Here is a 13,702-nt window from a genome sequence, read left to right as displayed (position 1 = left end):
CTTTCAAAAGTCTTAAAAATGCTAAGACATGGGAAGTAGGATTTTATGAATTGTTTTTTTCTGACATTGAAATTTAAATTCTCAAAATAATTGGTAACGTCAATTTTAAAAAAAAAAATAATTTACCAAATGCCTCTCGCATTAATGTCACGCAGATCAGGATAGCGGAACCAACAACACTCATATTTTGTTTGCGGCCAGGATGCTCAGAGCAGCTGCACTGCCTGCTAACTAGCGACAACATGGGGAAATTGGCTATTCAACCAAGATTTTGTGGAATGGCTGAAACCGGTACCAGGCAATGTATACGAGGCAGGAAGTGTTTCAAACTTGGCACAATGGGAATCAAGGCAGTGGAATCCCACATGCAGAGTGAGAAACACAAAACTTCCAAGTCAACTGCCAACAGACGCCATGTATTTCTTAGTTCCCCGTTCAGTTTTAAGTGACATATTATTATTGGCTTTTCATATGTATATTTTGAATATGCATTAAATGCACACCGCCATGAAAGCACATAACTAATACGAGAATTATAGTTCTCAGAGAACTGTGCCTTTTTACTGATGATTCATGATTATGTTGTTTTATGTTATTGTTTTCCATGTGTTCCACTCTAGAAAGTGTTATTTTTTTTTTTCAACATTTGAAGTAGATCATCTAACTTTTTCACTGGACCAAAATGTCATGTTTTATGTTACAATAAACATTTGGTCAAAATTGTCCCTAACCCTAAGTAATTGATGTTGTTTTTGTTTTTTCTTCAATTTTGGTTATTGTAACGTTGGTCTTAAATTTAATTCCGAGTGGCATTAAAAAAGTCTTAAAGTCTTAAATCTAACTTGCCGTATAAGCTGTAGGAACCCTGTTTGAGAGACGCCAGTTGGGGAGAGAGAGAGACGCACACGGCCGTGCTGCATGTGTGTGTGTTTGTTTATGTTTGTATTGTTGAGTTTTACATTAAAAGTTATGTTGACTGTTCAACCGGTTCCTGCCTCCTCCTTGCCCACCTTTAATTGTTACAGTGGTACCGGGTTTCGGCACCACTGTAACAGATAAAGGATGGGCAAGTAGGAGGTGGGAACCGGCTAAACAGTCAACTTAACTTTTAATGTAAAACTCAACAATACAAACATAAACAAACGCACACACATGCAGCGCGGCCGTGTGCGTCTCTCTCTCTCCAACTGCCGTCTCCGGCCCCCTTTTATCTCACTCTCCCACTGATCATCTGATTCAGCACTGACCATGCACCCTCACGGCCCGGCCATGCCCTCCTCCTCGTCACAGTATATTAACATTTAAAAATGATTTTTTACAAATGTTTTTATTCTTGTAGTCTAATGATTAGTTATTTATTATTGTTTCAAAAAGCAAAAATAAAACAATAACTGAAAATTGGTTATGCATATTGGTTATTGGACACTTGAACAGAAAATATAATCAGAATCGGTGGTAAAAAAAAAAAAAAAGAAAAAAAAGATTTTTCGATAACTTTTTATTTTAATGTATAGTAGAAAAGATAACTGCTTTAGCACCTTTACCAATAATTCTGACTGACACTGATATAGACACCAATATATTGTGCATCCCGATAGCACATGCAGTACATGGGGATTTTATACACTCTTTTTTTTTTTTTTTGCATAAGCTCACACTCACTTGTTCTAATCATGTGCTACATTTCATTAAAGGAAATAAATTAACTCCCTCTGTAATCTCTTTATAAACAGCTGTAATCTCATGGGCCAGTAATACCATTACTGAGCTTTAATGGCTATGTACATTTAGATCAGTGTGTTTGCTCACACTTCAGAAAAAAGCCGCCCATGTAATGCCGAACCACAGCTAACAAATGATCTCATTACTAGAGCATTCTTAATTTTGTTGTGTGTGATTAGCTGTGTTTAGGGACCAGGCCCGTCTTTATTTAAAATGTGACCATAAGACTAATTTAATATCTTTTTTTTTTTTTTTTTTTTTTTTTACAAAATGGTCTCTAATTTGCTGCAATCAGTTGGTTTGATTAACATAAGCAGTTGGATGCAGTTGTTTGGAGTTTTATGGTGATGTGTTTGTGATCTTTAGGTCCATCATGACTGATCTGTATCATCTGAGCCAGGCGGACGGTGCAGGAGAATGGAGAGAGAAAGAGGCCAAAGATCTCTCTGACCAAGTGCAGAACAGAATCATGTACTTACAGGTAGGGTTGCCAGAATACCTTAAAAAATTTATTGAATTATACATTATAATTGAATAACGGGCTGAATTATGTAGCTTTTCTGTTGTTGTCTGTTCTTTACAGTTTCATACTATTGTTATTATTATTGTAGTACATGGCAATTCCAAAAAAGTTGGGGACAGGATGCAAAATGCTAATAAATACAAAAAGGAGTGATTTGTAAATGTACCTTGACTTGTATTCAAACAAAAACAGTATAAAGACAAGATACTTCATGTTTACCTAATCATATGCATTGCATTTTGGAGGTATACAATTTATTTATTTACTTGTTTTTTCTGAAATTGATGCCTGCAGCACATTCCAAAAATCTGTCAAACAATCTGACGAGTTGAAATAACAAGGTGATGTGAAACAGGTGATGTTAAACAGGTGAGGCAATAGTGTTATAGTATATACACCGATCAGCCACAACATTAAAAACACCTGCCTAAGATTGTGTAGGTCCGACTTGTGCTGCCAAAACAATGCCAACCCACATCAGCGCCAACAATCATGCCACGGTCCAAATCATTGAGATCACATTTTTTCCCCATTCTGATGGTTGTGTGAACATTAACTGAACCTCCTGACCCATATCTGCATGATTTTATGCACTGCACTGTTGCCACACGATTGGCTGATTATATAATCACATGGATGATTGTTGGTGCGAGACAGGCTGGTTTGAGTATTTCTGTCACTGCTGATCTTCTGGGATTTTTACACACAACAGTCTCTAGAATTTACTCAGAATGGTGCCAAAAACAAAAAAATATCTAGTGAGCGGCAGTTCTGTGGATGGAAATCCCTTGTTGATGAGAAGTCAACAGAGACTGGTTCGAACTGACAAAGTCATGTGTACTTCGTGAGGCGCACTGTCAAAGAGACTGAATCCAACTCCAAACCGAGAAAAGAGATGCTCTGAACCGGGAGGAGCTTGCTCTGTTCCCAGTTGACCCGAAGCCCTAATCGGCTGAGGTGCGAGAGCAACCCACTGCTTTTTTCCGGTACGATGAAGTAGGGGCTGTAATGCCCCTTCTTCATCTCGGCCGGAGGGACAGGTTCTATCGAACCTTTCTGTAGGAGGGTGATGATCTCCGCGCACAAGGTAGCAGTGTTTTCGTCCTTCACCAAGGCGAAGTGGATACTGCTGAACCTGGGCGGACCCCTGACGAACTGAATCGCGTAGCCGAGTCGGACGGTCCGGATTAGCCATCGCGACTGATTGTAAAGAGCAAGCCACGCATCCAAGCTCCTCACGAGGGGGACCAAAGGGACAATCTCGTCAGACATACCGGCAGGTGGGGCCTCGCAGCGGGGCAGAGCTCGAGGTGCCACACCATGTCGTGGCCTTGCTGAGTCTAGGGACATCGAAGCACTTACCTGGCTCCTTGTGACCACCCCTGGAACAGACTGGGACGGGGGAGGAAGAAGCCTGTCCTCGCAACCCATGTAGACTGTCACATCGGGGGCGGATCTGTGCCACAGATGGGCGTGCACACCGGTTATGTGCCCCAGGGAACAAGGAAACCACTCTTTTGCTGAACTGTTGGGTACCGCAGCCACTTGGGCATGCAGTGAAATTAAATGAAAAAGCAACAAAAGATTCTCCTCCCAGCCTTCCACTGGGGGATGGAGTGGTCTGTTTACCAGCTCCAAGGTGGGTTTTGTCGTTGCTGGGTCGCCCGTCTCAGGGGCACTTCGAAGCCTTCCGTGGGTTCTTGGCGGCCGGCCGTGAAACGGGTGGCGTCTGCTTCCTGTGGTGGGCTCCACGCTGGGGCCGGGCCGAAGGGGCAGGCTGCGGTGGAGCCGGTGCAGTCACCGCAGGGGGACGCCCTTGGCGATGAGCAGGCGGGGTGCATGAAATCTGGGGCGTAACTACCCTCGTGCAGTTCTTTTAGTGCCTTGGCTTGGTGGACCTGCAGGAGAGCCACGGCATGCAGGGCAGAGGCGGCTTGTCCAGCAGCACTGTAGGCTTTGGCCGTCAGGGACGACGTGAACCTACAGGCCTTGGACGGGAGCTTAGGGCGTCCACACCAGGTGGCAGCGCTCTGCGGGCATAGGTGCACCGCAAGCGCCTTATCCACTTGGGGGAATCACCGAATAGCCCCTGGCCGCCCCGCCATCGAGGGTAGTGAGGGCAGGGGAGCTGAAAGATTGGGACCAGGCAGTAAAAGGTGCCTCCCAGGATTTTGTCTGCTCCTTCCGGGAATAAAGGTACTGGAGCGGGGCATGGCTGCTTTGAGCGGCGCCGCGAGCCCAGGAACCAATCATCAAGCCGCGAGGGTTCAGGGGAGAGCAGAGGGTTCCGCTCGTGGCCGCCCGGGAAAGTATGTCCGTCATTTCCACATCAGCCTGTGACTGAGCGACCGCCCCGAAGGGGGGGAGCTCAGCTGAGGCTTCTGCGTCCGACTGGATGAGCCCACTCTCCGATGCTGCGCTCGAGAGCTCATCAGCTTCGCGGGCTCTGAACAAGAGGTCAAACTCGCCATGAGATGAGCCGGCGGACTCGTCCGGAAGCCCAATCGGGGCAGATGAGTGTGCTGGGGAATGGGAGGTCCGTGGGGAAATACCCGGCGGAGGTGGTCCCATTGGGGTCCCCAAATCACCCCCAGTGCTAGCCGCGCTGGCCTCATACCCGTAGGTAGAAGGACCGAGGCGGGGAGCTGCTGGGGTGGGGTTCTTACGAAAGCAAGCCGAGACCGCAACGTTGCCATGGTCATGTTCTCGCAGGGAGTACATGATCCATCCACGAACACTGTCTCCACGTGGGTTGCGCCCAGACACGAAAGACAGCGATCGTGACCGTCTGAAGTTGAGCGGTAACAACCGCAACCAGGAATAATACACAAACGGAAAGGCATCTTTAAAAAGATGTGTCTTTAAAAAGACATTCCGTGTGTGCTGCTCTTTTAGAGAAATATACTCTTTTAGAAAAATATACTCTCTTTTTTCTGCCGAAGCGCCCAGGGGCGTTCTCTGCAGTGCACCAGTGCAGAGGAAGGAGAAGCCGCTGAAATGCACCGTCAGATCCAGCAGAGGTGAATGAACAGTCAGCTCAGTAAACATCGACCGTTCGGCTCCGAATAGAAAATCTGAATGAGTGGTTGCACGCCAGCTCCTTTTATACCCGTATGTCCGGGGGAGTAGCAAATACCACTTGCCAATTTTCATTGGCCTTTTATCAAAGACCAGAGGTGTCTCAGGCTCCCAAGAGTGACCCCTAGTGTCACTACATCGACACAACTTTGAGTGAGTGACAGATAGGGAACTTATATTCCATCTGTGCAATTTTTTAATTGTGTGTGCAGAAGTATGCGAATTGGGAAGCAGCTATTATGTACTCTCTTTATGAAGCTGTTTTCCTCATGAGAACCACAAAGTCAGTAGGTTTTTCAGGTTTCCAAATTCTTTAGGCATAACAGGCTTTTGTTTTTTATTTACATATAATGAACTCACATTGACCTGAAGCAAATTATAATTAATACAGACTAACCCTAATACTTACCATAAATGTTTGTCATGCTTATGTGTGAAATAAGACATTATTTAGTCCATTAAGATTTCTCCTCACAAGGTTTTTTTTTATTTTTTTTAATTTTCAAAACTTTAGCCCTGATATTGTAAGTATAAACATTATTAATAACACTTAATAATATGTTTCTATTTGCAATTATTACTAAATGCATAAGGTATCATGAACTAACAATGAATAATATATTTATATATTAATAATAATATATTTGATGTGGGCAACTACAGGTAGCCAGTGGAGTGAAATCAAGAGTTGGTTGATATGAGCCCTCTTTGGCTGATTGTTGACCAGATGTGTTGCTGCATTCTGGATCATCTGCAGTGGCTTAATCAAGCTATCTGGAAGACCGGCCTGCAGGGCATTACAGTAGTCCGGTCTTGAAATGACCAGTGCTTGGACCAAAAATTTATTAGTATATGTTGAAATGAACATTAACCAAGATAAGTTTTGAAAAGTTTTTTTTTATTGTTTGTTTATGTTAACTAATGTAGGTATCAAGTGCAGTCTTATTGTAAGTTTTCCACATTATTCAGAGTCGAAGCCATATTTATTTTGACATCGAAGAAAATGAGGCTGTGAGTTAGGGAAATACAGTCCATTCAATTTGTTGCACAGTTGTGTGGGTCATTATGTCTTGTCTAATTATCACAAGCCATGGTTTCCGGATTTATTTGTCTACTGAAAATTTGTGGAAAGGTGTTTTTTTCAAAGTTTAATGGCTAATCGACGCCGGTGCGACATAAGCCTATTGAACGGATTGTGCTTCCATTCCTCACAGCCTTGTTTCTTTTGTGCCTAATCAAATTAAGCCATCTACTCTGACTAAGGTCTATAGAAAACAAGTAAATGCACATCCTCTCTCCTCATTTACACTCATCTGTCCCTCTCAAATGACCATATATCAGTGAGAGGGGTGATTATACTGCAGTTGGTGGGACAGCACTATATTGTCTCTCTCCCTGAGACAGGTTAGAACTGTTGTTCTGCGCTAACACCACACTGGAGACTAAACTGACATTCATCTGCACAACAATGCAGCGGCAAACAGAAGCACACAGGCTGTAATCAGCAATGTTGAGCCTGATTGTGTGTTTGACCCTCAGTCTAAGCGGCTCCTGCAGGAAGACTTTAAACTGCCGCCACATGCTGAAGTTACATCTGGAATGTCAACAGCACTTTGTGGGTTTAGACAGTAGGCACATTTGCCTGACAGTCACTACATCTGCAACTGCTCATTCATGATAGATTTAACTTTAGGTTTAAAGCTTGTACTGTTCCCCTTCTATTTAATATTCTGTACTATTTCTAGGTCACTACTACCTCAAATTAGCAAATTTGAGACATTGACCATGTTGACAGGTCAGATTTCTTTGCTTATATTGAGCCACACAACAAGCAAAACGGAACCCTTTTCACTAGTGGTCTTAGACTTTTGCACCCCACTTTATAGGAGAGACTGAAGCTAGGTGACACTTTTACTACAGTGAATATTTTTCATGGTAAGTTTATTTTAAGTAATTTTCTGCATAGTCACACACTTTGAAGTCGTTGTATTTCTATTGAACATTTTTACTGTTCTTGCCCAAGAAAACTATACAGTTCATTGAACACACGTTGAACTTTTTGTGACAACATGCCCCAATAGCAGAGTATATTGTTACACTATACATGTGGCAAGTTGGCACAATTAAAAATTGAGCTTGCTACTAAACCAGTGCCGTAGGTTTCATGTTAACATGTGTAGGTGACGTGAATCATGTCCACACCATCACAACCACCAAAACAAAATCTATGCCTCTTTTTAAATCTAAACCTGCATTATGGGCTTTTTAGCTAAGTGTAAACAGTAGTACTGTCAGTCAATTACCATTTTTAATTATGATTAATCACATAACTTGTAGTTGATCATGATTAATCGCAGATTTTGAAAGTTCTGAAATTTGACACTATAGATACTTTTCCTGTCAAAATGCATTTATTTCCATCTTCGGAAAGAAAGAAAAAAATTTGTAACTATATGTTTTATTAACATTTTCCAAACGTATTGGTTACTTTCGTAACCTACGTTCCCTGATGGAGGGAACGAGACGTTGTGTCGATGTAGTGATACTAGGGGTTGCCCTTGGGAGCCCCAAACACCTCTGATCTTTGAGAAAAGGCCAATGGGAATTGGCGAGTGGAATTTGCATGCCACTCCCCCGGACATACAGGTATAAAAGGAGCTGGCTCGCAACCACTCATTCAGGTTTTGTGCTGAGGAGCCGAGACAAGGTCCCGGCCATTTCAGCGGGTAGTTCAGTGTTGTGGCAAGAGGGACACAACGTCTCATTCCCTCCATCAGGGAACGGAGGTTACGAAAGTAACCAGGACATTCCCTATCTGTCACTCACTCGACATTGTGTCGATGTAGTGACACTTGTGGTCCCTATACAAAATGCCACAATAAGCTGAACTGTGTTACGTGGACTGGCGGTGTGAGACGGGCAGACCGCTGTGTGCCTCATAGCCAGTGCACCTGGCTGTCATGTAACCTCCCTAACGCTCTTACGAGCGTCGAATGGTCCCCTGCAACTCGGGGACAAGTCGACTGCCCAAAAATATGGGGACAGGCTAGCCCAGCCGTGGCCTCTTATCCACTTTTTTTTTCTCCCCAAAAAAGAGCGGAAATCGTTTACAGACTGGGGCCATAAGTGTCCATGAAGGGGGGGTGTCACTCCCAAGGGGAAGACACCGCGGAGAACACACCCCGCCTGGAGGGGGGGTATTTGAGTGGAAATACGTCACATGGTCTTACCAAGTTTTGTCGGAAGTATGTCATGTGGAGAAGTCCCGTGGTAGGTCCTACCTGAAGGGGGAGGAGCTCTACAGACATGGTGACCAGGGGCACAGGAACCTCTGCCCAAGGAAAACGCAGTTTACCAACAGGGAAATCATTTAGCAGAAGATACATCACACGAGGTTACCTACAGGGAACCAGCACATGTAGAGCACCTACCCCAGTACAGGGCCTAGTTAGCACACGTACTGGGCCAGCAGTGAGTTTCTCCACAAACCCACCTGCCACAGGGATATGGAGGAAGGTCATCCAGGGTGTACACAACCTTGTGAACACGACTGGGGGTCAAAGCGCACGTCTTCACCGCGGGGAGGGGAAAGGCGCTATGCGCAAGCGGTACACCCGGCCAGCTGTCCCGGAACTTACCTGCTCGTACCTGACAACACATGGGATGAGACCAGCTCAACCCGGAGATTTTAAAACCTCGCAAAGGTGTTGGGTGTTGCCCAGCCTGCTGCGCTGCAGATGTCTGCTAAAGAGGCACCATTGGTCAGGGCCTAGGAGGCCGCCACACTCTTAGTAGAGTGGGCTCGTAGCCCCAAGGGGGGTGGCATGTCCAGGGCGTGATATGCCATCACGATGGCGTTAATGACCCAGTGGGCGATCCTCTGTTCGGAGACAGCGCTCCCTTTCCGCTGTCCGCCAAAGCAGACGAAGAGCTGCTCGGAGCCTCTAAAGCTCTGAGTGTGATCCAAATAGATGCGTAAAGCACGCATCGGACACAGCAACGCCAAGGCTGGGTCTGCCTCCTCCTGGGGCAGCACTTGCAGGTTCACCACCTGATCCCTAAATGGGGTCATGGGAACCTTGGGCACATAGCCCGGTCGGGGTCTCAGGGTCACGTGAAAGTAGCCTGGACCGAACTCTAGGCACATTTCGCTGACAGAGAACGCCTGCAGTTCCCCTACACTCTTGATGAAAGTGAGCGCAGTCATGAGGGCAGTCTTCAAAGAGAGTGCCTTTAGCTCAAATGGAGCTCCCTGTAGGCCCTGAAGGGCCACAGAGAGGTCCCACGAGGGGATGAGGCACAATCTGGGGGGATTCAACCTCCTAGCGCCTCTCAGGAACCTGATGATCAAGTTGTGCTTCCCCAAATACTTACCATCTACTGCATCATGATGTGCCGATATAGCGGCTATATACACCTTTAAGGTGGAGGAGGACAGCCACCCCTCCAGCCTCTCCTGTAGGAAGGAAGCACCGATCCGACTGCGCATCTCTGGGGCCTTCGCGTCAGGAAGAACACCACTTAGGGAACAGACGCCACTTCAAGGCATACAGGCATCTCGTAGAGGGAGCCCTGGCCTGAGTGATAGTGTCTACCACTGCAGGTGGTAGGCACTTAGGTCTTCCACGTCCCTCCAAGGGCCAGACATGGAGGTTCCAGAGGTCTGGTTGCGGGTGCCAGATGCTGCCCCATCCCTGAGAATGAAGGTTCTTCCTCAGGGAATTCTCCAGGGAGGGCTGTCGTGAGGAGCGTGAGGTCCGAGAACCAAGTGTGGGTGGGCCAGTCAACCTGAGCAGCGTGACCGCCGATAAGGATGCCATATGCCCCAGGAGCCTCTGAAACCGTTTCAGTGGGACCGCCATTTTCCGTCTGAACACTCTCAGACAGTTCAGCACTGACTGCGCTCGCTCGTGAGGTGCACCATCATCAAGACTGAGTCTAACTCCATGCCGAGAAAAGAGATGCACTGAACCGTGGAGAGCTTGCTCTTTTCCCAGTTGACACGAAGCCCCAACCGGCTGAGGTGCCTGAGCACCAGGTCCCTGTGCGCACAGAACATGTCCTGCGAGTGAGCCAGAATCAGCCAGTTGTCAAGATAGTTGAGGGTGTGAATGCCCACTTCCCTTAACGAGGCAAGGGCTGCCTCTGTGACTTTCTTGAAGGCGCGAGGTGACAGGGACAGTACTGGTGTGCCCGACCCTCAAAAGCAAACCGTAGGAAAGGCCTGTGTCGAGGTAAAACCAAGACGTGGAAGTACGCATCCTTTAGGTCTACCGCCGTGAACCAATCTTGATGTCAGACGCTCGCTAAAGTGCGTTTTTGCATCAGCATCTTGAACGGGAGTCTGTGCAAGGCCCGGTTCAGAACTCACAGGTGCAAGATTGGCCGCAACCCACCCCCTTTTTTGGGTACTGAGTCTGGGGACATCGAAGCACTTACCTGGCTCCGGATACCCACCATAGGGCTGGTCAGGGAGGGGGAGGAGGAAAATTGTCCGATCAGAACCGGCCTGGCGTGGGTGTGGTTGTGCCACAGCTGGGCGCGCAGGGGCCGCCCCTGGAGTGCCATACCTGCCATTAAAGAAACGGTGGTCGTGATAACAATGGCTGTGAGCACCGGATATGTGACCCAGGAAATGAGGAAACCGCTCCTTTTCTGAACATGTAGGTCAAAGAAAAGGCAAAATTCTCCTCCCGGCTCTCCAGCGGGGGATGGAGTGGTCTGCTTACTATCTCTAGGTCTTGGGCCCAGGAACCAATCGGCAAGCTGCGAGGGTTCGGGGGGGTGGAGGGTTCCACTCCAGCCTGACGCATGCAGTCACCCGGGCAAGCATGGCTGCCAGCTGCCTGTCAGCCTGCAACTGGGCGACTGCACCCAAAGGTGGGAGCCCATTCGAGTCCTCAGCATCAGCCCGCTCTCCGATGCTGCAATCGAGAGCTCATCCACTTTGCGAGCGCCAAAACAAGATCGTGAACTCGCCCTGAAATGAGCTGGCAGTATCATCCTAGCAGGGCAAAGGACCGCACTGGGGAATGGGAGGTCCGTGGGGAGTTATCCTGGCGGGTCCCCAAATCGCCCCAGTGCTAACCGACGCAGCCTCAAACCCATAGGTAGAAGGACTGAGGCGGGGAGCCGCTGGGGTGGCTTTTCCCTCTAAGGAAGGAAAAAACCGCAACCGCAACATTGCCATGGTCACGCTCTCGTAGTGAGAACATGACCCATCCACGAACGCTGTCTCAGCATGGGCAGCGCCCAAGCACGTAAGGCCACGATCGTGGCAATCGGAAGCGGAGCGGTAATGACCACAACCAGGAAATACACACAAATGGAAAGGCATCTTTAAAAAGATGCTCTCCGTTAATGCCACTCTTTTAGAAGAGAAAATATACTCTTTCAGTAGAAAGAATATACTCTTTTAGCTGCTGAAGCACCCAGGGGCGTTCTCTACACTCCACCGGTGCAAGAGGGGGAGAAGCCGCTGTAATGCGCCGTAAATCCAACAGCTTTTCGAGGTGAATGGAGAAAATCTGAATGAGTGGTTGCGAGCCAGCTCCTTTTATACCAGTATGTCCGGGAGAGTGGTATGCAAATTCCACTGCCAATTCCCATTGGCCTTTTCTCAAAGATCAGAGGTCTTTGGGGCTTCCAAAGGTGACCCCTAGTGTCACTACATCGACACAACGTTGAGTGAGTGACAGATAGGGAACAAAGCCTTCTACAGTATAAATGCACTAAAATAGTACCAATTCAAGTAACATTAAACGTTTCCTAAAGTCCAGCTGGGAGGTTGACTAATTGTAAGAAGTCCCCACATAGGTTGCATTTTCATTGCAATGGGCATTAAATCTCTTAAACTCTCATCCTTCACAATATTAATCTGCCAGTAGACTGTGGCTATCCACTTTCCTGTATCATGAATCATGAAGCCACGTTCATGATTCGCGTTAGGTCATCAGTATCAAGCGTATCTTTGAACTCCACATGAAAAGCGCTTGCAAACAAACATTTGTGTTTTGGTGATGGTTAAGATTGGCCAGCTTCAGTAGTTATTAAAATGTGCCTTACATAGGCTGAAAAATGCATTTCTATCACAAGTCCTATCTGGGCTTGTTTTGTAGCATTAAGATTTTTTTTTCCCCCATAATTTTATCACTGACACGGAAGCACGGTTGTGTGTGCGTGTGTGTTGTGAAGTGTGCGTCAGTGTAATGACTCTGGGCAAACACTTTACAAAGATTTCACCTTTCCAACAAGTGTTTATGCTGTATTGACGCTAAATGCGTTAATCACGATTAAGAAAAATGTACGCGTCAAACTTTTTTAATTAATCGCATGCATTAATGCATTAATTCTGACAGCTCTAGTAAAAAGCAAAACCATTATAAAGCCCAAAACGATTCATGAACAACAAAAATGGAAAAGGTAACATACAAAAATATTAATTAATTGTTTTGGCCAGCAAACATTGTTGAATAAATGAATAAATTGTCTACATTTCTGACATTTAAAATGCATGAAAACCTTCCTCGATAAAAATGTGAAAACATGCCCCAATCTGACTTTCATGAAAAATACCTTAGTCCCAAAAACACATTTAAACCTTTCAGTGAAAATCTACATGCATAATATTGTTGGCCCTTGCCTGAGTGTATGCCAGTGTGGTTTGATCATGTTCGCTTGTTTGGCCAAGAACTATAACAAAAATAGTAGGGATAAGATCTGTGATGTAAGGAGGGGAAAGACCATGTAGAGCTTTAAATGTTGTGAGAAGTAATTGATACTGATTGCAGTAAGAAACAGGTAGCCAGTGCAGTCTACATAAGATGGGGGTGATGTGAGATGATTTCTTGGAATAAGTGAGAACCCGAGCTGCAGAATTCTGAATGCATTGCAGTTTATTGATTGTTTTAATGGGGAGACCAGAAAAGAGGGCGTTACAGTAGTCACTGGAGTGATGAAAGAGTGAACAAGAGACTCTTGCATCTTTTATATTGAGAATGGGGCGTAGTCTGGCAATATTATGGAGGTGAAAGAAAGCAGCTTTTTTGAGAGAAGAGATGTGAGGGAGGAAGGAGAGTGAAGAATCAAAAACAATGCAGAGGTTTCTGACTGTAGAGGAGGGTCTGACCAGATCACTATCAATATCAACAAACTGATCAGAGTGGCAAGATGTAAGATTTGTGAAACCAACTAAAAGTACATAGTTTTGTCAGTGTTAAGTTTGAGAAAATTATTGGTCATCCAGGTATCGATGTCATTGATACATGCAGATAAGGAGCTTGTGGTTAAGGGGGCAGTGGGTTTTGAACTGATATAAAGCTGTGTCATTAGCATAACAGTGAAAGTTGAGTCCATGCCAGTGGATGATGTGACCCAGGG

General features: G+C 46.0%; 1 protein-coding gene across 2 annotated transcripts in view; it reads left to right on the top strand.

The window, feature by feature from the left end:
• The window catches only part of LOC127455140 (alpha-(1,6)-fucosyltransferase-like), a 185,795-nt gene that overhangs the window by 148,136 nt on the left and 23,957 nt on the right, over window positions 1-13,702 (top strand). For both annotated transcript variants that reach the window (XM_051722753.1, XM_051722756.1), the window contains exon 6: window positions 2,089-2,203. In XM_051722753.1, the coding sequence (XP_051578713.1) occupies window positions 2,089-2,203 (115 nt within the window). The remainder of the gene's footprint in view (window positions 1-2,088; window positions 2,204-13,702) is intronic.

The sequence above is a fragment of the Myxocyprinus asiaticus genome, chromosome 17, assembly GCF_019703515.2.
Source record: "Myxocyprinus asiaticus isolate MX2 ecotype Aquarium Trade chromosome 17, UBuf_Myxa_2, whole genome shotgun sequence".
Taxonomy (NCBI): domain Eukaryota; kingdom Metazoa; phylum Chordata; class Actinopteri; order Cypriniformes; family Catostomidae; genus Myxocyprinus; species Myxocyprinus asiaticus.
This window is presented reverse-complemented; position numbering and strand designations above follow the sequence as displayed.